Source organism: Rhinolophus ferrumequinum, chromosome 11 (assembly GCF_004115265.2).
Source record: "Rhinolophus ferrumequinum isolate MPI-CBG mRhiFer1 chromosome 11, mRhiFer1_v1.p, whole genome shotgun sequence".
NCBI classification, from domain to species: Eukaryota; Metazoa; Chordata; class Mammalia; order Chiroptera; family Rhinolophidae; genus Rhinolophus; species Rhinolophus ferrumequinum.
This window is the reverse complement of record NC_046294.1, coordinates 64,615,062-64,641,152: the sequence shown is the minus strand read 5'-3', so window position 1 is coordinate 64,641,152 and position 26,091 is coordinate 64,615,062. Positions and strand designations below refer to the sequence as shown.

Genomic DNA, 26,091 nt, shown 5'->3' with positions numbered 1-26,091 from the left:
ACTTATTATCTAAAGACATCTTGACTTGTCTTTCAGTATGTTTAGGTTTAGTTTATACAAAGAAAAAAATAAAGAAACCATAAAAGCTGTAGGATTTAGCTTGAGAAGCTAACTAACTAGGGACTTTTCATCATCTTTATATATCATTTTTAAAGGAAGAATAAGGGATTATCATGCATGTATATTTGTAATTAGAATTTTATTGTTCCTTTGTTGTACACTCCTTTATTACATTCCTTTATTGTATTAAAAACAAAAACAGAGGTAGTACAAAGGAGAATGTAACAATAATAATGCTTTATATTTTCTTTATCTTATTCGTGTTCATGAAGTACTTAGTGCTAACAGGAGAATATTAACTTGTGGCACACTTTAAGTGTGTAAACGGTACATTCCATGTGTTAAAACATTATAAAGATAAATATAGAAACGGTAACACTAGATCTTTTTTTTTCTAAAATAAGTTTTAGGATGTTTATATAGCTCAAAATACTTTTGTTCTTTTCATTTTTAAAAATCCTTGAGTTTTCGAACCTAGTACAACTGAGCTGCACTTGATTCGTTTACATTTGGAATTATAGCACTTCCCTGTCCCTCATTTTGTGTTGTTACAGAGAAAATCGGTTTTCAGTATACAATTCAAGTGGGAGTAAAAACTGCGTATTTAATTCCAAAATATTCCTTTGACTGGAAAAACAATCTCTTTTGGAGTAGTCATGTTTATTTTATAACTCTACAGCTGAACAATTTATTATGTTAATGCAGAAATACAAACAGCTATATCAAACAAAATACTTACTATTTTCTAGCTGCCATACAGAAATAATTTACTCAAGAAAACAGAACAAAATTTCTCAGTTTCATTAATCAGCTTTGTAAATATTTTGCCAGAACTCTTTTTCATGGGGTGAGGGAAACAAAAAAAGTGTAAAAGCTCATATGTGTCTATTTTCTTTTAGCTTCGTGTATTTATTAAGAGTAAATTCTGTGTGTCTTTGCAGTTCATCAATATGTGTGTTTAGAAGTTTTTCGAGTTCTTTTGCTCGCTTCTCTTCCTCCAGAAGGAAATGCTGTGCAGCAAAAGAAGTAGGGAAGGATATATCTGGGGGAGACTACAAAAAGAAAGAAAAAAAGACAAGTTAGGTGAAGAACACAAAGCCTTTTTAAATCTTCATATTTATAGGCACGCTTCCTCCCTGACATATTGTCAAATACTGCAGCTCTTAATGAAATAATACACCAAAAGCTGAATTCCCTCTACCAGTGTAATGCAGTCTAATGAAATCCTCAAGGAACTAAAACATCACAGCTCCATGACATTAAAAAGCTCTAAATGTGAATATTATAGTGTCCAACTGTAAATGCAGGAACAATATAATTGCTATGAAACTTGCCTAAAACATACTCCACTAATTTGCAGAGCCAATGATTTTCATTTGAAAATAGGCAACTCCTCACAATTTTAAGTAATCCACCTATTATCTTTCTGGCTTACTTAGTCTAGTCTTTAGCAAATGGTCTTCACAATGGTGAAAAATGGAAAACTTTCCTTTTGCAATATGGATGCTGGCAATACCAGTTTTATTACTCAACATTTACTGGAGGCCCTAGTCAATAAAATAAGGGAAGAAAAAGGAAAAAAGGTATAAAGATTCAAAAGTAGGAAATCAAACTGTCATATGTTGATTCTGCATATAGAAAATCCAAAAGAATCTACAGGACTGGAGTACATGTGCAAGTTCGTTTGAGTATTTCTGTGGGAGAAAAGATTCTGACTCCTACCTTGCACCATAAACAAAAATTAATTACAGGAGTAGATCTAAATATGAAAAGTAAAGAGCCAAAGCTTCCAGAAGATAACATATGATAATATTTTTATTACTTTGGGACAGGCAAAAGTTTTCAATAGGACACCCAAAAATATTAGCCATAAAGGAAAAGATTCATAAGTTTGAATGTATTAAAATTAGGAACTGTGGTCATCAATAGATACCATTAAGTGAAGAGGCAAGTAAGAGTGGGAGAAGATATTTGCAATACATATATGATCAACAAAGGGCTTAAATCTGGAATATACAAAGAACTTCCACAAATTAATAAGAATAAAGACAAGCCAGTAGAAATTTAGGCAAGTAAACTGAACACATTTTGCAGTGGAGGCTATCAAAATGGCCAATAAACATGAAAAGGTGCTCAACGTCATTAGTCACCAGGTAAATAAAAATTAAAACCACAACGAGGTGTTACTACACACTGACCATAAAAGCTAAATTTAAAAAGACCAATTAACATCAAGTGTTGGAACGAATATAGAACAAGGAGAACACTCACAAATTACTTATTGGGGTGTTAACTGGCTCAAATAAGTTAGGAAAGCAGCTTAGCGATACCTCCTGAAGCTGACATTATGCGTATCCTGTTACCTAGCAATCAAACTCTTAGCTATATGCCCAATGAAAATTATACACATGTGCACCAAAAGACACATACAGTGTTTTTAGCAGCATTATTTATAATAGCCCCAAATAGTAAATAAGTGTCCATCAACAGTAGAGTGGATAAACTGTAGTATCATTGCATGTGGTATTTCTATACAATGGAATACAATACAGAAACAAAAATGGATAAACTACAGCTACATAAAACAATATGGATGATGAATCTCATAAACAGTGTTGAGTAAAAGAAGCAGGACACAAAAGAACATATGGTATGATACCCTTTATATACAATTTATAAATAGCAACAACTAATTTATGATGTTCAAAGTGGTTACTTTGGGCACAAGTTGAAGGAGTGACTGGAAGGGGACATGAGAGGAGCTTCTGGAATGTCACAAATGCTGTTTATTACCTGAGCGGTAGTTACACTGATGTGTTCTCTTTGTGATAATTCATCAAGCTCTCTGGTTCTGAGGTGCGCATTTTTCTGTATGCATATCAGAGCAATGGGTAAGGTTTTTCAAAAACAGGCACAAAAGATCACTGTAGCTTTTTAAAATATAGAGATCCTTGAAGGCTCATGGAATGTCCAGGGGTGAGTCCCAAGCACTTACATTTTAAAAGGGTGTCACTGTAATTCTGGTCTGCACTAGAGGTGAATAACCATTGATTGAAATACTTTATGAAACATTATGGATCTCTTTTCTCTTTTCCTTCTATAGAGAGGCATGGCCAAGCGACACACAGACCCATCTTGGGGTCTTATTCAAGGAGCAACATTTTTTTAAACAACTCTGTACACATCAGTATACGAGGTTGGACAATTAAGTTTGCGAACTCATCCTAGAAAAAGCCCTACAAACCTCATTGCTGCATATCACTACGGTCACCTTCAAAGCACTCCCCTTGGGAAGCTATGCACTGATGCCAGCGCCTAGTCCACCATTCAAAGCAATTTTGGAACTCTTTTTCTGGAATGGCCATCAGAGCTGTTGTCATATTACCTTTGATGTCCTGAATGTCAACAAAATGTCTTCCTTTCAGTATTTCCTTTATCTTCGGGTAAAGAAAGAAGTCACTGGGGGCCAGGTCAGATGAGTAGGGAGGGTGTTCCAATACAGTTATTTGTTTACTGGCTAAAAACTCCCTCACAGACAGTGCCGTGTGAGCTGGTGCATTGTTGTGATGCAAGAGCCATGAATTGCTGGTGAAAAGTTCAGGTTGTATTCATCTAACTTTTTCACGCAGCCTTTTCAGCACTTCCAAATAGTAAACTTGGTTCACTGTTTGTCCAGTTGGTACAAATTCATAATGAATAATCCCTCTGATATCAAAAAAGGTTAGCAACATCGTTGCAACAAGTTTGGGAACTTAATTGTCAGACCTCATATCAGTGTAGGAGTAATCACCCCTTAAAGGAAAAACAAAATCTAACAACTCACCAGTGGGTATGCTTCTTCATCACTAACCAAAGGACTTGTCATTTCTTTGGTTTGAAATGGCAGAGGTGGCAATGGAGGCGTTGCACTTCTCTCTGGCTCACAATCTTGGCTAAGTCTAAAAGAGAAGGAAGTGGTTGTCACTGCTGATACCAGGGACACCTGTTTGTTTATGTAGCTGAGGATTTTAATTTCTCTGACGTCTAACTTGGAGAAAACAACAAGAAAGTGTTTGAGCTTGTTATTTGGGTATTTCGTTGAAAATCATTTTCCTGATGAATAATTTCTACTCCACTTAAAAGACTTAGAATGATTAATAATGAAGTAGAAAACTTTGCACAGTAATTGTTAAAAATATTCTATCTTGACTGCTTACATTGCTTCCCTCTCTGTGTTTTACTTTTGTATCTCTGCCAATTAACTAAATAACATGAAACCGGTTTGAGAAAAATTTCAAAATATCTAACAATGCTGCCCTTTGACAGTTCTAAATAGATACTCTGTTTTCTGTTCTCTATTTCACTTAACCTCACTGGCTTTCTTAACAGAATTATACTTTTTTTTTTTTAATGCTTGATCAAGTCTTTGTATAATTCTCATTCCTCTAGGAGCTAAGAATTTATAACATGTTTTGAATTTCCATCATCTTCTAAGCTCCTCCACACTGTTGACCTTGAGCAGGTAACTTTATCTTTCTGTTAATGTTTTCATGTATGAAAAAATGTTATGAGAAGTGAACTCCACAATTTGGATGCAAGGCATAGTACAGAATTTATTGTTTCTGCTAAAATACAGAGTAGAAGATGAGACTGATGAAAATATCAGTGAGATTTTAAATTTTGGTATGCTAAATAAATGAATAATAAACCCAAGAAAAAACCAATTTACCCTAAAATTTTACTTAAAAAGGTCCTAGCAGTATGGGTTGTTTGGGACCAAATAAATATCTTTTGGAGTATTAATTCATGAGAATGGGGTTTAAATTTAATCAAAACCATCAAAGACCATGAAAACATAAAAATCCCTTCAATTTAAAATTATTTATTTTTCCTAGTAATTCAAACTCTCCACAGGTATTGATTAACTCTTTTCAAAGCGTTCATATTTTGGTTTCTCATAGTTCAAAAAATTTGCATTATTTTCTCTGGTCTTATCCAAAGACTATGTAGACTTGCTTCTTATTATGCAAACGTTTTCAAAGCTATGCATACCAATAGCAATAAAAGTTAAGTGAGGCATCTGTAAATTAGTCCATAAAAACAAACACAACATGTGTTCCATTTTTACTTATCTTGAAATATATCTTTTTTTTTCTGAATGCATTCTCTCAAACCATAATTACCATGGAAACAGAATAGCAAATTAAATTGAAATAACATAGTTTATGATGTTCACAATCAGATGAAACATCCCACAATTCAAATAGAATTATAACAATTGCATAGGACATCTGCATAGAATCTTCAGCTGAACCTTTTAATTTGAGTGAGGCTACCATCTCTTCTTCAAAGCTCAGTGACAAAAGTAAGATAATTACAGAAATGATTCAAGAAATATATATCTCTCTGTAATCTCAATTAGGTAGAGATTTCAGGGAAAATATTATTTGTCCTAAATTATATAAATAATTATCTCAATTATCCATTTTGCTTTGGATGTAGAGGTACAGTTTTATGGTGTTAATTACTAAAATTTATATAGGAACATTCTTTTTATTGTAAGATCAATAAAATGTAGAGATTGAAAGGAAAGACTACATTATAAAGTACTTTTGCTTTAAATCATCTTTATATCTGACAAGTTCTTTCTCTAGAATACAGCTATTCAAATACTTCATAAAACCACCTTGTGTAAAATGCTAAGTATATCAATTTAAAAGCCATCTTAAAAATTATTTCAGAAAGCTTTTAATACCCCCTCACAAGCTGGTCTGTTCCGTTATCTTTTCCACAGGACTTGTTCCAAGGTTCCTGCCTGCTTTTGCCAGGAGAGCAGGATCTGATTGCTTTGTTGGGGAGATCTCTACCCTTTTGAGACTGGAGTGAACTCTTGGCATAGTTTTCAGAGTTGTCTGAATGTACATCCAATCCTGGCCCTCCATTAAATTTCCCCGGGCTATAGGATAATGTCCTCAGCATGGAATAGGATCTCTTCACAACGATGCTAATTCACTGGCTTCCAGCCTCATCTTCTAATGTTCTAAGTAATTCTCCCTATTCTATGAACTACTCATTATTTCCTGACCTAGAACTAGTCAGCCTACTTTTTTTACTCCATGTGAGTAACACCATGGTATAAAACTTTCTCAACTTACTTTTCACTTTTAGATGACTGACTATTCATTCCTTGACATGGTTTCCTGTCAAAGTGGTAAAGACAGACCTGCTGACATTGTGGTTTTTAGTATTAGAAACTTAATTTTTTAACTAGACTTGAAGCAATTTTAATGATTAATGTTTGTGATTACTAAAATCTTTCCAGTACATGATATGACTTTTAAAACCATAAATTCACTTTTAAGTATATATCTTAAATAGAGATAAAACTCCATTTATTACACAATTGCTTGTCATTAAAATTGGTTGTATATTAATAGCTCTGGATACCACTACCCCAAATTAGCTTGTAAATTATCCTAAATTTCAAAACTCTAACTTTACAAAACTATAAAAATATTCAGTAAATCTTCATCAAATTCAATTACATCTCATTCATAAATTTTTTTAAAATGCTAAATAACTCTTTTAATGGAAAGCAAATCCTTTGGAATATCCTAAAATGCTTCACATTTTTAGTGGGTGACCATGAAAAGTTTCTTATCCAAATAGAAGTGCAAAACAACAAAAACTGAGTTGCTTCTGAGTAGATAAAATACTATTTTAACAATATATTCTACAAATCTTCCTTAGTTAAAAGAAAGAAGTGGCTAAAAATAGACTACAGACTTAAAATTTTGTGGAACATTATCTTTATATACTTTTACCTAAGAGCTTTTTTTCTTTCTCAGATAGTTTAATAAGACCCTTTTGCATTCGCCATTGACATATGTAAATATAACTCCTGTATTTTCATATTTTTTGTCTAAATATATGTATATATACATATATATTTACATATATATATATATATATATATATATATATGTAGCTTTTACTATTTGACTTTGCTGAGCTGTGCTGTGAGGGAAAAGAAAGAATATTTCGTTTTTCACTTGCTCAATTTAATAGATATGTGCTTTACAGTTTTCTACTGGTGAGATCAGTGTCCTTGCATCTCAACAACTCCTTCTCCATAGTGGGTTTTACATGGCAATAATTTATTCGGAACATTTGAAATGCTGTTTCTTTTAAAAACCAGGTCACTGGAGAACACTGAAATCAGACAAGGTATTAAAACAAATTTAATGCAACTTGCAACAAATGAGACTGGCGGGACACAGGCTTTGCAGCAGGAATAGTAGTCCAAACTGCTTATTAAGGTAATCTCCTGCTGAGCACTTTACCTGGTATGCTGCTTTCTCTGTCCCCTACTGCCTTGTTTTTGTTGGGTACTTTTACCACATTCTGTACTGCCCAACAAAGAGAAAAAGGGAGGCAATACAAACAATAAAATACCTTTTAAAAATAATAAAAGGCAGAATAACGGCCTTTTTATTTAAATAAGAACACCTGGTACCTTCGTCTAAGGCTTTCACAGTTATTTCCAACAAGCAAGAATAGGAAACAATGTTCTGTGCAATGTGCTCTATACAGACCAGGGACTAGCATATGTACGAAGACCCTGGATTTAGGGTCCTGCTTTCCTCCTACAATGAGAAAACTATAGACATGGAGTTGTGATTTGACCCATGGAGAAATGAATCCATAGAGTAGGGAAGCAGTATGTAAAGGGTTTATACTATATTAGAAAATACAGAGGGTGCCAAAAAAATGTATACACATTTTAAGAAAGGAAAAACAAAAAAACTGTATTAAAATTGTAATACTCAGTATATATTGTTAACAAAAGATGAATACAAGTCACTTTTGACTTCTGCAATTACAAGAGGTGCTCAAAGTGGTTACCATCAGAGTCCAGACACCTTTGATTACGGCAAACTACTGCTTGAGCAACGTTGAGCAAAGTGTCCACTTGTATACATTTTTTGGCACCCCTGGTATTTCTTACACCAAAATCAAGATTAGACCCCTTTAGCCAGATTTTCAGTTGTACTGACCAGTCAGCATGGGCATGATCACCAGAGAACTGGCCCATGACTTTCTCAATGACCATTTCCTCCCTCCCTCACAGCGTTGGTAGTACTGCTGCTCCCACACCTCCACCGGTGCTTTTTGGAGGTAGCAGCTAATCTTGTCTCATTTTCTTCTTTAACCACTTGAAGAGGGGTTATTAATTTAGGATTTTTGAGTGGTTGCTGTTTCTTGCATCGGATTAAGATATATCTTTCTAATACAGACAGGGCTGAGGTAGTGAAAGTAGAAGAAAGCTGTACTACATCCACAAGAATGTTGAACAGGCATATTTTTTTAATACGTCCCACAGATTTATGGATTTATGTACCTGTAGAACTGGGCATGCTTAGTTACAAAGATCAGCCTGGCATCACCCCTCCCCCACAGGACTATCTTTGGGAAATGTCAGATTCAGACATTTGGCTATCCACCAAAACATACTTTTTAGGCACTGTGAGTTGTCGGAGTATTAATATTATTATAAATACTAATAATTAGTAGTCATATCAATAATAATGGCTAACATTTATGGAACTACTATATATTTTACACGGAACTATGTGTTTTCTCCTATTAGCCTCATAAAAACCTTATAATTATTATCTCTGTTTGTCAGAGGGGATGTTGAGAGTTACAAAGGTTAAGTAAATTTCCCAAGGTTGTAAATAGTAATTATTTTATATGAAAACAGTATGTAAGGTTTTCATGCTAAGTATTATGAGCTTCTAAGCAAAAGTTGTATTGAAGTTGGGTCTGGATCTATTAATTCATTATTTTTCACCAACATGGAATGTTAATAAATCTGATATCAGTAACTTTGGGGAAGGTTACTTCTTGGTAACTCAGAATGTACATTAGCATATTAAGACTGAGAGATCCTGTAGAAAAGGAACTTGTTTGTTTTACTGATCATTTTCCAAGTTCACAAAAACAGTGAAAAGCCTCCAGAGACAGTTTTGACTCCATAAATATTAAAATTGAATAAATTAGTCTAATTTTATGGTTGATATGTTTCTTCAATTTTGAACTAAGGCATTTTAAAGAGCATGGGGATAATGTGGACAGCAGATACGGATTTTCCATATGCTTCTCTTCACTCAGAGAAAACTTCTCTTACACATTCATAGATTCTTTCCTTATGAATTAACCAATAGTTTGTTGCCACTGCTGCAATATCAGTATAAAGTGTACAGATTTTTGATGTTAAGTCAGAAGTGAGCATGAAATGCCTATATTTTCTATTTTTTGAACAATATACATAACATAGGAAAATCAAATTTTTCTATTCCTGTGACACAAAAAGTAAGATTACTTAGCTGTGTGTTTTGTATGCCACATCAGCTAATAAGAAGGGTCTGAAGCGATTAAAATTCTCTATAACACTCAACCCATTTCACTGTTATATTTTAAAAGCTTAGTGACAACACAGAATTTCATATAAAGCAATGTATCTACTACATTATCACTATAAAGTAAAAGTTAAACTGAAGAGAAAGTATATAAAATTACAATTTTGAATTATTTAAAATAAATGTTAATTAAATGTTTATCCATTTATATCCTTATATAATGGAGTCAGCATACCTATCTTCATTTTTTTCCATTTTTATTTGGCTTTCATAGGCGTACTGTCCCATTTCTTCATAGGTGTTTTGATTAGTCCATGCTGATTTTCCATTGGCATGAAGTTTTGCAAGATCATTTCGGAGCCTTTCATTCTCATATTCCAATTTGTTAATAGATGTATGCCTTGAATGTTCCCTGTTAGTGAAGTTCATATTCTACAGAATAAAATAAACCATCACTGAAAACAATTGTTCCTTATAAGTGATGCGTATTTTCTGTGCATTTGGACCTGTACGTTGGCCCTTTCATTTGAGTCACGTGATGTGGCTCTGCTCTTGTGAACCTCCCAAATGCCCTTTTCCACCCTCACCTCCTCATGACAGATACTCAATGACAGCTGCCGCTGAACGCATCGCAATAAAAGCGATGCAGACACTGTTGCCCGTGTTCCAATACAGAGAAGACTCACTCCTACGTTAGCATTCGCTGTATCTAGAACAAATTGGCTGGAGTTGAGAGTTTTTGTGTTTATAGGATATGCCTTCTAGTATTGATTAATAATGGAACCTACATACAATCTGAAAGACTTTTTTTCAGATTAAAATAATAGAAAATCGTATGTTGATTCCCCACTGTTGGGTGATGTTACCAAATATATGCTAAGTCCACATAGACTGGAGTCTGATTCTGGACCATTCTATACCAATGATCTAGGAGTTGAGATTGTGCCAATACCACAGTTTTCAGCAATGTAGATTCATGATAAAGTTTTACTATCTGGTATGGGTCCCCCAATTTTAATATGTCTTCAGAAGAGAGTAAGAAACATGTTTAAATCACAAAATGAGAGATTTAGAGCAAGACACAAGATTTCTGATGCTGTTTGAAGTAAATGCTGTAATAAGTTTCTTAGGAAGAGTCTAAACTTTTCTTCTCATAAAGTCTTTAAAAGTGGGATATATTTTCACATGAAAATGCTTTTTATGACTCTACACAGTCATTTCTAGTCCTATGATTTGAATATCTGTGAATTATATAGTTGCTGATTAAACAATAGTTCTATGCTGTCAGAAGGGTAGTATTTTAGCACAAAAAGCATACCATAGATGAAGTATTTATTTTGAAGCTCCAAATTTCTATGGTTAAAAGCCTGTAAGATTATAGATGAGTATGGCTTAGAACTTTCATTTTGAAGTTCCTAAATTTAAGGCTTTGAGTGGCATTTGTATGGCACTACATATTAGGCATTAAAATTCAACACATTTTAGGCATTAAAAATGGTTACCTGTTGGTTTTACCTTTTGTTTCAAAGGACAAGCATTTTTCCTACATTTTCTGTTCACTGCCTAATGTATTATAGAAGTCTGTAAGTCTTTGAAAAGGTCTCACTTTTGAATGAAAGGAAATGCTCCAGGAGGGCGAACTCCCCCAAAACAATTCAGGAAGGATTAGATGCTGATGTGTCTATTGACTAAGGTGCCTTTGGAAACGGTCCATTGGAGGTATTTCTCTGCTTGTTAAGCCTTTAGTGTGTCTCAACATTTGCTCAGCTGAGATATACCAGAACAGATAAAAGAGTAACCTATAGTGTGCTATAAAAGAGAAAGGATGGTTGATTCTAAAATCAGAGCCGACTTGTAATACATATAAAGGAGGAGGAAGAGTCTTATAAAAATTTTTCCCTACATAAGGAGAAGACATGGTTGAAAAGGTCATGGAAAAGAGTCAAAATTTTACTCCTAAAATGATATCTACTAATCAGTATATATAATTCCTGATGGTTTGCTGCTCAATTACAATTTTATTCAAGCTTTTACTTATAAAATTAGATTTTATCTGTGAATTTTTGGCCAAGGTTGAAGTAATTAAGAATGATAGTAATGATTAAAAAAAAAACCGCACAATTTTCTAAATATACCATAATTAAGTGTTGTGAGCATGACCTGGAAGAATTACACAGCTAATGTAGTTACATAATTTATATTTAAAAACATATTACATTTTCCTTGACAATAATATTTTTTTGGCTCTCTCTTTTCAAGTTTTTTAAAAAATACTTTTCTAGCAACTTCTGGAGTATATCCTGTACTATATGGTTATCATGAAAATAGACATCGATTAAATTCTACCTCTCTATTTCTGATAGGTTATTTTATAAGTCCATTATCTCAATTTTCTTCAAAATTGTAGGGTTCCATTGTTTTAATCCATTTCTTTATTCTTGAAATGGGAAAACCTCCTGGTGCATATTTACTTGGACACACTAGCATGAGGCCAGTTGAATTAATGAAATGTCTGAATAACAGTATTTTATATTTGCACTTATTCTTTTAAAATCATTTATACTCAACAATAATAGGTAGGCTAACAAAGTATTTCTACAGAAGGACTGGGTTAATCATGTTTTATGGTTAGTAGGCTGTTTTCAGTATGTAAAGGGATGTTTTAGATACTTGAGAGGGTACTAATTTTTTATGCCATTATTTAGCAAACTTTATGGATAGTGAAAGGCAGATTAGTCTTTAAAATTACCATAAATTCTGAGCTCTGATTAAATCTGATTTTATGATACCTTCCTTAAATGAAAGAAAATTAATAAATACAATTACAGGTCTAAGTAAATATGGAATCACATAAAACTATGATAAACTTGATTCTTTGTTAGCTCCCAGGAGCAAAATAAAGCTAAATCCCTCACTTTTCTCCATGCAGTCAAGTTTTTGCACAAATCCAAGGAAAACATCTTTTTCAGAGCTAAGAACCTCTTACTAGTTCTGTTACTATTCTAAGAATCTCAGTGAGACCTGAGGAAAACTTACATACCAGGTGGTTATTCCCATCAGCACATTCTCCAGAGGAAAATGGGAGCTGCCATAGCCCCAAGCACGCATTGGGTAATGACTGAGTGCAGGGCTGCTATTCCTGCCACTGGTGGGTGCCTTTAAAAATTTTCTTTCCCTCCATATAAATTAGCAGGGAGCTTCACTGTCAAGCAGAAAAGTTCTCAAAACTCTAGTTATTTAGAAATGACCTACCTTAAGATCAGTTACTTTACTTGTCTAGAAAGGAAAAAAATAGTTATTTTAATACTATCCAAATACCACGTATTTTAGAAGACCTGAAAATAACGATGTAAACATTTTGTCTCTTTTTGCCTGAGGTAGAATTTCAACACTAATTATTTAATTATATATTTACTTACTGATTTCAATTATTTCAGAAAGAATTAACTATCTAATTATCTAACTATGTAATTAATTTAACACATAACAAATGAGTTTTCTTCATGAACTTTTTAAATCGAGTGCTAAATACGAGTCCACTAAAAATTAAAAAAAAAATAAAAGACAATTCAAAATTTAGTGATGAATTTTTATAACTACTAAATTTTTATAGTACTAAAGAAAGTCAAAGAAAGGAGAAATAAATGGGGCCTAGAGTAGCTGGAGACGAATTCATGGAGGAGATAAAACCTAATCTAGATGTACAAATCCAAAAGCCAACACTTTTAAATACTAATGAAATAAATAATCCCCCATGTGCCAGACTTAAAAAGAGAGAGATAGGCAGCTAGGTTATAAAATTTAGGAATAAGAAAGGAACATAAACACAAAATATAGAAGAAATGAAAATAATGTTAGGATATTACTACCTTTGATAAGGAAACAAATTGAAATGGGTAAGGATTGCCTAGAAAAATAAGTATTACACACACACACAACAGAAAACCTAAGAAGTGAAATTTAAATATACCAAGTACCGTAAAAGAGAATGGAAAGGTAATTGAAGATTTACTTCATTGAAACTTCAATGTGCAAATGGTTTCAAGCTAAATTCTTTCTAACCTTTAAAGAATTGATAATTCCAATATTATTTAAACTATTTTAGCCTACTTATAAAGGTAGGAAGCTCCCCATTTATGTTAGTAAGCCAGCAGAACTTTAAAACAAGTAGAAAAAAAGAAAACTTTCAGACAGAATTAACTATCTAATTATCTATGTAATTAATTTAATACATAACAGATACGAGTTTTCTTCATAACAGATAAGTGTTTTCTTCATGAAGTCTTTAAACTGAACGCTAAATAAATGAGATAGTAGATTGTGAACAACTAAACAAAGGAAAATATACAAATCTCATTTATACATAGAGATCTTAATTTCTAAATAAAATATCACAAAGAATCCAGTAAATATATCAATAATATTAGATAACTGTTACAAGTTGAATTTTGTCTCCCTGCCCCCCCAAAAGATATGTTGAAGTCCTAACCTCTAGTACCTCAGAATGTGACCTTATTTGGAAACAGGATCTTTACAGAGGTAATCAAGTAAAAATGATATCATTGGGGTAAGCCCCAATCCAATATGACAGGTGTTCTATTAAAAAAGGAAAATTTTGACACAGAGACAGACACATATGGAGGGAAGATGATATGACAGAACGGGAAGAAGACAGCCATATGAAGATAGAGATACAGGGAGAGAGCCATGTGAAGACAGAAGACGAATGATGCCCCTTATAAGCCAAGGATTGCCAAAGATTTCTGGCGAACCACTAGAAGCTATAGAGAGAAAAGGAAGAATCCTCCCTTACAAGTTTCAGAGGGAGCATGGTCTTACTGACACTTTGATTTAGAACTTCTAGCTTCCAGAACTGTACATTAAGTTTCTGTTGTTCGAAACCACTCAGTTTGTGGTACTTGATCATGGCAACCTTAGCTCCTGAATAAAATGGCCAAGAAGGTTTATTCCAGGAATTCAAAGGTGGGTCAATATTAGGAAATCTGCCAAATACAGTCTATTACATCTCAACAAATTAATAAACAAAAACCACATGATGTCATATACACTGAAAGGGCATTTAATAAAATCCAGCAGCAAATCTTAACTCTAAGTAAAGTAGGGATAGAAAGATATAGTAAAGACCATAAATCAAGAACAAATATTATCCTAAACAGGATTTAAAACAAATTAGGGATAGAAAGATACAATAAAAACCATAAATCAAGAACAAATATTATCCTAAAACTCTTTAAAACAATTTCATCTAAAATCAGGAATTAGACGAACTTGTCAGCAATCATTATTATTTAATATTGTCTTGGAGGTTTTAGCAAATACAGTATGACAAACATAAATGATATGAACAGTAGAAAAGAAGAGATACAACTGTCTTTGTTGATACTATTGTATATCTCAAAACAACACGAACCTCTAGTAAAATGCCTACTAGAATTAAAAAATAATTTGGCTTTTTTTCTACCAGGGGTACCAAAAAAATGTATACAAGTGGACACTTTGGTCAATGTTGCTCAAGCAGTAGTTTGCCGGAATCAGAAGTGTCTGGACGCTGATGGTAACCACTTTGAGCACCTCTCGTAATTGCAGAAGTCAAACATGACTTGTATTCATCTTTTGTTATTGGTATATCTTGAATATTACAATTTTAATAGTTTTTTTTCCTTTCTTAAAATGTATATACAGTTTTTTGGCACCCTCTGTATATTAGCAATAAGTTCTTACATATGGATAAAGAAAAATGACCCACTTACAACAGTGACAAGAATTATAAAATACTTGAGAATAAATTTAAAAAGAAAGGCATAGAATCTATACAAAGAAAATTGTAAGATCTTATTAAAAAGCATAAAATAACATATGAAGAAATGGAAAGCCGTGTCATATTTTTGGATGGGAAAATATATTATCATAAAAATACCAATTCTTTCAAAATTAATATATAAACTTAATTCAATTCCAAATAGAATCCAACAGGAAATTACCAGGAGAAATTGGATAAATTGAGCTTCACATTCATATAAAAATTTAAATTGAGTTCCTGTTTTCTATCACATGCAAAATTACGATTGAAGGGATTAAAGACTTAGATGAAAAACATGAAAATCTTCGAAAAAGCTCTAAAAACTATATATATTGTCTAGAAGTTAGAAGAACGTTGTTATTCAAGGAAGGAAATTCAGAAGCTATAAACAAAAAGATATACATGTTTGACAAAAGTTTAAAACTTTTTGTATGGCAAAAGGTATCGTAAATAAAATTACAAACAGCAAATTTAGAAAAGTGCTGTTATAAATTGACAAGAAAAAGACAGCTCAACAGAAGAATGAGCAGCGACTATAACTAATTCATAATACATTGCCAAATAAATATACAAAAAATGCTCACTGTAGTCAGGGAAATGCAAATTAAAGTACAACTGAGAAATCACTTTACACCCATCGGACTCACAAAAATTTAAAAGCAATAACATATATTGCTAATAGGGATGAAAGAAATAGGTATAAATGTGATTTGACAGCAAATGTTTTAAAATTAAAACATATATATCCTTTAAATCAGCAATTCCATTCTTAGGAAGTTATTCCAAAATACATGTATAAAGATATACTTTACAGTATTGTTTATTTATGTAAAAGTCTAGAAACAGAGTTGAATTAATTTTAAATAAATTAATTCTGAAAAATAGTTGAATAAATTTTGATACAGTCACATCATGGGATATTATTAATCCATTATACGGAATGAAACAGACCTAAACCAGCTGACTTGTAAGGGTCTGCAAAGGATATTGTTGCATGAACAAAAACAGAAGTGTGTATAATGCAATCTAATTTTTTAAAAAAGTTAAAACCCCTAAATAGGTATATGACTACATACATATATGTGTATGTATGTTTACATGTATATGTATATATATTCATACATATATGAATTCATAGATATGAAAAAGTACAAAGTGATACATACTGACTAGTTAACATGTGTTATCTGGTAGATAGGGTATGAGGGGGCATAGAGAAATGGAGGAAAGGAAAAGGGGAGAAGCAAGAAAAGAAGTGACTACTAAAATCATGAATATGTAAGTTATGATTAAATTTATTAAAAATTATATATATTTTACATACATATGTAGTTTTTCCTAAGAAATTAGGAAAAATAAAAAGATGTTTTTCTACCTCCTTGTAGAAATGTCCATGATATATAGTCAAAGGCAGTTTAGAATAAAGTATATAGTATGCATTTATTTCTGTAAAAGAACATTCAGCTCATCCCCTGTATATGTATGCACGAACAAAGGAAAAGTTGTAGGATGCTACACACTAGTGTGTTAGCGCTGGATTCTCTGGAGTCCAAAGTAGGCCTGGAGTCCGAAGTAGGGCTACTTAGCTTCTTCTTTACACATCTTATGTGTTTTATTTCTTGAAAAAACAAACACAAATAAATGAATAAAGCCAAATGCCTACAAGACTCAGAGTAAAGGAGGGTCAGCGGGGGCTGTGATGACACAGAATACACACCTAAAAAGATTCAGACTTTTAAAAAAATAACATAAAACCATTTTGTGAGAGAAAAAAAGGATATTCATGGGGGCAGGATCCAATTTAACTTTCTGTGTGTCCAGTGTTTGGAAATCAAAGTCCTAGGTGTCAGCCAGATTTTATGTAACAGACAGGAAAACCATGTATACTTTACTATTTATCCATCTGTAGTACTCCAGTCATAGGACATAACCAGGCCCAAAGAAGAAGGCAGAATTCTTCCAGAATGCTTCTACTCTTGGATGCTAGAATGTGGACTCTCGTGGGAACAAGTACATCCTATTACAGAAATACATATCATGGCTTAAGAAGGGACCATCGGGAATGCCGAAACCAACTTCCTTATTTACTTCACAGCTGAGGAAACTGAGGCCAGATTAAGCAATTACCATATTCTTATCCTCTCCATTTCTTGAATGGTGAAAAATGATTTGATTTCAGAATTTTCTCTCAGAGCAAAGAAACAGTAAACAAGTAACAAAGGTATTTCATTAGTTCAATAAATAAATGTTCTCATATTTACACATTAGAAACCAACCCTCAAATGTTACCTTTAACAGTTGAAAGGCATCGAGCCTATTTATGTTGCCTTATATAAACCTGTGGATACACTGGTTAAAACCACAAGGTCAATCCTCAGCCATTCACTTATTTATCAATCTTTTTATTCAGTCAACATTCACTGAACATTTACTATACCCCTGATGCTGAGGTGCTGGTGATACAAACATTAATAAGACATGGTCCCTGATCACCATCCAGTGAGGAAGTGAAAAGCTACAAAACAAGTCAGACTAAAATACAAACCGAGCATGGATGGAACAATTCACTCTGGAGTTTCAGCAGCGGCTTCATGAAGGGGAAGGTTGACACGTGAGTCAGGCCACATAGTATGTAAGATTTCAGAGGCAACAGCAAGAGCAAAACAAAGAAGCAGCATGTGTGAGGAACTGATCAGAACTGAGCCCAATCCAAGAAAAGAACATGGGAGAAAACCAGAAATTCAAATGTTTAGCCTGAAGATAAAAGTAAGTCCTATCCATGTGCAAGATAATTTGCCACCCGGTAGGAAGTGCTCTGTAAAGAACATCTGGGTAAATTCTGACCAACTAAGTAATTTTGTTGAATTTACTGAATTATTTCAGCATATTACCATGTACCGTGCGGGGTCTAAATCTCCCATCATTCCTTTTAGATGTGTGTTTTCAGTTCTGACAGCTTTGTATCTCATATCTGAGACCTGAAAGGAGATTAGTGATAGATAAAAGTGAATGTAAAATTCATAATAAAAGCTCACAATTCTATTACAATTAAATTTATTTGGTTAATTAAAGATTTTCTAAGTGTAGTGAAGGGAAATACTTCTTAGGCATGATTATTATTAATCAGGTAGTCTCATTTAGTTTTCCTATTTTTGGTAGGCCACACTTTTCTGATCAGTGCTAAACTGAAAACAGATACAATGATGCATTTACTTTTTTCTTTCCAATTCCTAAATTCCTTTTCTCGCTTCTATTTTCTATTGTATGCTAACTATCACCAGAAAAATCACAATTTTGAAAACATGTTTGAATAAAAACTGTCCATTAAATTTCTTCACTACTTAGTTAATATTTTACAATATGCAAATATTACTTTCATGTTTAATTTTGTTCTTTCTGTTATTTCTGCCAAAGTTCCTTTTTTTTTTTTTTTTTTTTTTGGTGATTCCTTCGTTTTGTCTCCTAATTTATTTTTTCCCCCTGATTTCTTGTACTTGACAGTACTTTGACATAGTATCTGCCCTTTTATTTATCTAGGCTCATTTTTATGTAAACGCTTCCCTTAAAAAGACTTACTTTTGTAAATTACTAAATATATTCTCCTTGACAAAAATCTAAAAATATATAAGAATATAAAGGTGAAAGTAAAAATTCATAATCCAATTACCCCAGATCTCTGTTAACATGTGTAAAATATCCTTTCCTGTACAGATGCAAGCAATGCTACTATCCCATCTATGCTATTTTCTTGTGTATTGCACAAATTAATCACAGTTTAAGGCTTATAATTGGGCAAAGGCTGAACCTTTTCTTGTGTTTCTAATATACAGGATTTAAATAGCCATGTTATTTCTGAAGGTGACCCTCAAGTGCTTAGAAAGTTATTGAATAGTGCTCTCAAATCCTCTAGATTTGGGGTTTTAATTTGATGATGAGTAAAGGATAAGGGAATTTCAAAATAAATAGGAAGGGAGGGATGGAGGGAGCGAGCAAATGAGGGAAGGAGGGCTTATAAATGATTTGCAGCATTTTAACAGTAGAAGGTTATCATTGCTGTTTTTCTCTATGAACCATGCTGTGCATTGAGTCAATGTTTGGTAAATGTTTCGACATCTGTTTTTTTAAAACCCTAAAATAAATATATAAAGTGGGGAAGGGAGGTATCTAGGAAAGACTAGAATAGAGGTTTCTTAAACAGATAAAAATGTTAATGAACGGGAGGAATTCAAATTCAGAGGGAAACCTTTGACTAGAGCATACCGTGGGAGGTGATCAAACTATGGGTCACAAGAAAATGTTAAAATGACATAGAATGAGATCATTTTGCACTGTCACTTATTTCCCTGGTTCTTTTTTGATGACACTGCCTTTTCTTATAAAGATTTTGTGTGACTCCACAAAGCGTTTCTGTGATGCTAGTCTCAGAAGTAACACCAAGAAATGCAATGCTCTTATTAGTTGATGATGAAGGCTACTGTCTGCACTGAGCAAGAGAGTGACCGCGACAGGTGCTGTCCTGCTCGCTGGCATACCTGTTGTTTTGCTAACATTTTTTCTTTTATTTCTAGCTCCATTTTTAACTGTCTCTCCAGAAAGGCAGCTTTCTTCATGATAGTTGCTATAGTGATCTCCTTCTGATGAAGCTCCTCTGTTAGGTCAGAGATTTCATTCCTCATTCTTTCCTGCTCAGAGCTATGGTGCTCTTCTTCCTGATAGAGCTGGCTTCTTATCTGTAGCGGATATATTCCAGACAACGTTAATAAATCCTTTTATTTAAAAAAGCAGCTTAAAGCTTTTATTGGCCATGTGCAGTCTTCCTATCCTATCTTAAAACGTTGGCAAGCCCCACTTTACCCTCTCTTTCTTATCAATTCTAAATTAAAAACAGATACATATAATAATGATTCATTTACTTTTTCGATCCAATTTCAAATTTTCATTTCTTCTGTTTTTTATTGTATGCAAATCATCACCTACTACTGATACTACTTTAATAACTACTTTAACAGGGAGGTGGAGAATGTATTATCAAGCATTTCCCCTGGGCTTTACTGAAATAAAATTGGTACACAAGAAAACTGCACATAATTAATGTACACAATTTTGTGAGTTTAGACATACACTCGTGTTACTGTCACCACAATCAAGGTAATAATTGTATCCATTACCTCCAAAAGTTCCTGTGTCCCTTGGTCATTTAAAGATTGTTTTTGGTAGTAAGACTATTTAACATGAGATTTACCCTCTTAAGACATTTTTAGGTGCACAATGCCTTACTGTTACTTGTAGGCACTGTGCTGTGCACCAGTTTCTGGAACTTACTCATCTCGTACAAGTGAACCTTATACCCATTGGACAACCACTCCGGAGTGTGTGGTGGAAGAATACTGGGCCTAAAACTCAAAGGCTGATGGACCAAGCATTTTTTGGGGGAGAAAAAAATTGGCTTAGAGAGGTTAGGTGACTTGCTCAAAGTCATAAAGTTATTAACTGGCAGAGCTAGAGCTCGGACGTAGGACTCTTGGTTTTAAATTCAGTGATTATTTTGGACTAAATTGTGCTGTATTTTTTGTGACTAAACACCATGTTTTGCAGAATCATGTTATATGCATAATAAAGTTCAAACTTACTGTGTCCGTGAAAACGTATCACTGCCTTTCTATAAGCCTGTGGAGTCTCATATTCTACACCTTAGCCAAGCCTTCCATGTCAGAAGCCTCGGGATCACCTTGGACTCCTCCCTGCCCTCATCTCCCCAAATCCAGTCAGGCAGCAAATTCTGTTGCTTCTGTTTCAGTCTCTTAAATCTTGCACCTACTCTCCGTTCCTACCACTACTGTTTTAGTCCAGCCTTTTATACACCATCTTTCTAGAAATCATCACTGTCTCTAATTCTTAGGCTTTGAGATAAAGTACACAATCACTGATCTCAAAACACTCACAGTCCACTGGGGGAAACAGGAAAAGGAATAGTTACAACACAGTATAGCAACTGATGTCAGTGGTGTGTAGTGGGGGTGGTATGTAGTGGAGGGGTGCTTAGCCCAGCCTGGGGCTGTCAGGATAGTATTCTCAGAGGAGGGGACATCAGACTGGATATTGAAGGACAAATGGAAGCCAGATGGAAGACAGAGATGGAGAAGGGCTCCCACGCAAGGAATGCAGCCAAGGCACAGGGGTGAATGCACACTCAGTGAACCAAAAGGAGTTTCGAGCAGCTGGGACTGGAGTGTTGTGAGAAATAAGGCTGGAGAGTTAGACAGAGGCCACCAACAAAGCAATTTATATGAATTTACCCCAGGGCATTTACTTTTAAAATTGACTTTTTTTTTTTTTCATTTTATATTTAAACATTTCAGAATATATCTCTAACAGACTAAGGGCATGCTCATTCTCTCTCTCTCTCTTATTTTTAACATAGCTAGAATACCACAAAATGTCTTAAAAATATTAATGCCTCAATATCATTGAATATCCAGGCAGTACTCAAATTTAAAATTGTATCAGAAGTATAACAAATATTTTTTAAGTTTGTTTATTTGAACTGAGATCTAAATATGAGCCACACATTACAACTGGCTCTTTTTAAGCCTCTCTTTTTTGTATGTGATTGTGTGTGTGTTCTAATACTTTACATACATCATCTCATTTAATCCCCACATACCTCTTTATTTTGCAGATTAGAAAATGAAGGTACATAACTGCTCACAGTCACATTCCTGGGGACAGGCCATCTGATTCTAGAGCCTTACACACTGTGCTATGTAACCTCTATGAGCAGAGCCCAAGAAACCTCTATGAGCAGAGCCCTAGAAAGCACCTAGAAGGTGGTTTACACATTGGAAAAAGCTAGAGTGGGATGACCTAACATGGAAAGTATGCATTTTCCAGCAGGCAAATGTGATCCATCCTCAGGCATCATACACCAACCCCTCATCTGATTCTATTCTTATTACTAACACTTTCAGAATTCCAGAGTTGGACATGACCTTAGAAATCACACGGTCTAACCGCATAATTTAACAAATAGAAAAGAAAAATAAAGACTCACAAGACAGGGAACTGACTGAGCCTAAGTTATTCAGCTCCTCAGAGCTAAAAAGGAGATTAGGAAAGTGGAGTACAAATATCCTCACCCTGAGGACAATATTACAAGTTTCCTTTCATCTCCAATCTTCTTTCTAGAATTTTGTTTTCTTACAATTTATTTGATGAAACGACTGGGTTTTCCTCTAATTGGTTCCAGTTTGGATTCTGCTTGTATCCTTGCGGTGTAGTTTACATGTTAAAATGTAAAAAAATGAATATGCTATTGTGAAAATGGAGTATTTTTATTATTTTCACAACATTTAGTTATTAAAACAACATGCTATACTGCAAAGCTTTCTAAATGAGATTAATTTACCTAGCTCTAAATGACTTTTGGCTTTATTAAAAATGTCAATTTTATCACAAATAAATGACTAAAAATAATTTTATGTTGAAAAAAGAAGATTCATAATACATGGCTCTTGTTGGTTTTACTACAAGAGAATGAAAATGGTCTCCACAAACACTTCCTGGAAGCTACAGCTATTTATACACAATTCATTTGTTACCTTTTCTGCACTGCAATGCATTATGTAGAGGTCTCTAAGAGCCTATAAAGAGATTTGTGCTTTGTATTCTCTCCTTCAATATCAAAACTGCAAAATCAGTACATTCCTTATATTACTCAAAGTTTTATTACTCTATCTAAATCTATGAGGTTAAGAATAGTGTAACTATACTTTAGGTGGCTTTAACCATCATTTTATGATAACACATTCACTGGGGACAGTAGAGTGTTAAAGTTGTATTTTTAAATATCAATAAAATCAGTTTTATGGGATTATGTGAAAAATATAAGGAAAATGATAATTAATTCGTAACACCTTTTCAACACTTAATAGTTACCTGACAGTCAACTCTTTGAGAAACAGGATTTGTCTTTCACATTATTGTATTTCCTACAGAAATAAGCAGAATAGCTGTAGTCCTACTAGATGCCTAACAAATGTTTGTTCAGTTTACACAAACGACAACTGAATTTAGGACCCTAGACAATTATGGGAGAACTTAGCCTTAAATATTAATGAATTCCTTCTCTAAATATTTATTTTCACTTGTGTGTCAGGTACTGTGGTGCACACTAGATGATAACTGGAAGCCATGCCTGGGTTTTTCTTACTGATATAGGCAAGCTCCCTCACTATAGAGATTTTAAGTTCCCTTTTCATTTGGATTTCTGGTCTTTTTGAAAGCTTTCTTTTCTTTCTTTGATGATTCTGCTTCCTATACACTATGCAGACCAATTTCAATTTCCTATGCAGACCAATTTCAATGCTTCACCCCAGTGCTGACCCTGTGACTTGGGAGAGGTTTTGCATCCAGTCCTGGCTCCAACTTAAATCTACATAACATATGCAACAGGGGGGAAATGATATGGGCCAAGTGAGTAGCTCTTTCCCCCCCTAAGTAAAAAACTTTAAGTTTTTCCTAGAGAAATTTTAAATTCCCTTTTTGTTAAATTTTCTTTTCCCCATTTTCTTATCGCCTACCCCCTGCTTTAAATAATTACCCTAAAACTTGTGGTTTATATTCATTGATTGTAATCATTGAAGCCTAATGTTCTTTCCAACCCATTCTGGGCCCAGCTCCGGGACAACTGACACCACCTGAGTGACCAGTTGAATGGCCACAGGCTCCATAAGAGCTGACAGACTTTCCATCATGTAGCCACCCTGCATCAATAGCTTTGAGTTCTGCTCTTTAAGAAATTTATTAGTTAAAATCTATTTTTCCTCATTCAGGGGCTTTGGGTATACAGATGATCCCCCAGCAATAATACCAGTTGCTAAGAAGTCAACACGGTCTTCCAGGTGGATCTCGAGACCCCTTCCTCTCATCTAAGATCACACAGGGCAAGAGTTCCATGAATCCCCCAATAGGTAGGGACAGCTCTACACCCCTGCCCAGCCGGAAGCAGATATAGAAAAAAAGACATCCTGTTCCTCAACTTCTCATAGAGATTTTATGGGGATCACATCTCTCAAGGGGAAAACAAGGCAGGCAGTTAGAGACAGATATTGGGTTTCTGCATTCCTGCACATCCAACGCAACCCACAGGCTGCGACCGCCCAGAAGACCTCCCTTCTCTGTACAAAACTTAACCCTTTTCATTGTAATTATCTACCCCTATGAGGAACAAATGGATACAAAATACCCAACTAGATTAAATCAGTCACTCAGACCTAAGCAATAAGGCACAAGGACCCTGATTTCACCTGGGCCTCATTACACCATCATTATAATATCATACATAAGCCTGGAAGTTCATTATAACAGATTGAATTCTGGGAAGGAACATGCACAATCTGAAAAAATGAGGTAATAGCCTGTTTCAATCACTGGTGTCAATCAAGTGGCCCGGAAAGGAACAGCCCCTTCTAGAGAACAAAAAGGATAAAAAAACTCCAAGTCCTTGCTGGTCAGCACCTTTGAGTCTCGAGCCTTCCCTTTGCCGGGGGCCTCCTCCAAACCCTTTGGAGCGTATTTTCTCTCATAATAATGCCACCTTTGGGCCTTTGGGCCTTTGGGCTTTTTGAGCCTTGCTTTTTGCTCGGGGGCCCACTCCAAATCTTTTGGAGTGTACTTTTTCTTCTAATAAGCTGCTTTCACTACCTTGGTATCTCGTTCAATTCTTTGCTCGAGACCCCAAGAACCTGGGCACCGCGCCGAAGAGGGCCCTTCCTCTGGCCTCAGGAGCAGCTAAGATTCCCAGTTTTGCTCGAAGGACAGGGTTCGACCCCCTGGTCTGGGAATCTAGCCCGGACTCTGCCCAGGTTTGATCCCCTGTGTGAGAGGCAAGCCTGGACATCGCTCGGAGAAGGGCTCACTCTCCGGTAACACTACTTTTAACAATTTTTAGATTATAGAGCATTGGATATTCTGTGTGATCCTCTAACCTAAAGACCAGAGGAGTGGGTAGTAGCCATGATAAACTCATGGAAAGAAAGCCACTCCTGGATTTTACTAGAGGGAGAAGAGTATATTTTTTTGTAGTAGAGTTGAGAACTACAGGGTTTTCAAGAACAGTGACCAGGTCTTATTCATTCTAATATTCTTAGCTCTTGGCATAGTACCTGACACATGTGCTGTGGTCAATGAAAAAATGTGGGTATAACCAAGAACAATAGCAGCTAACCTCTGAGCTAGGAAGGCCCTGTTCTAAGCACTTTGCATGCCTTATTTTATGGATTTTAATTTAAGGGAAGAGTATGAATTCTGGTGCCAGATTGCCGGGATTCAAATCTGGCCTCTACCACTTATTAGCTGTGTCATATTGGGGCAAATTACCTACCTTTGTAAGATGGCTGTGAGGAATAAATGAATTAGGATCTGTGAAGCCCTTAAAACAGCTCCCGGCACAGAGAAAGTGCTATTTAAGTAGCAGCTATTATTAGACCATTTAATCCTCATCACAACCTTATGAGGTAGCTTATTATCCCATCCCCATCCTAGAAATGAAGACCCCGAGCAACTTGAATAAGCAACTTCCCTATGTTTATGCGTCTAACTTGGTTGAGCACCCAACTGTGTGCTCTCTTACTTCTTGCTGTAAGCTACCTCTCAGGAGGCACAGGCCCTCCACGATTCACGGGCCACCTCCCAGTGACAGAGTGATGACCTAAGATTCGTGTTTATAGCCTCACACAGAAGAATGTCAGTCTTAGCAACTGGGTAGATTATTAGCTTAGGAGAAAATATAGAAGGAAAAAGAAGGGAGTG

At 34.7% G+C, this 26,091-nt stretch overlaps 1 protein-coding gene across 1 annotated transcript in view; it reads right to left on the bottom strand.

Annotated features, from left to right (window-relative positions):
• Positions 1–228: 228 nt before the first annotated feature.
• Positions 229–26,091, bottom strand: part of DEUP1 (deuterosome assembly protein 1) — a 68,819-nt gene continuing 42,956 nt past the window's right edge. Inside the window, exons 10-14 of the mRNA XM_033121097.1 lie at positions 19,815–20,012; positions 18,174–18,260; positions 9,697–9,893; positions 3,884–3,998; positions 229–1,112 (exon numbers count right to left, since the gene is read on the bottom strand). Coding sequence (XP_032976988.1) covers positions 936–1,112; positions 3,884–3,998; positions 9,697–9,893; positions 18,174–18,260; positions 19,815–20,012 — 774 coding nt within the window. The 3' untranslated portion in view covers positions 229–935. The remainder of the gene's footprint in view (positions 1,113–3,883; positions 3,999–9,696; positions 9,894–18,173; positions 18,261–19,814; positions 20,013–26,091) is intronic.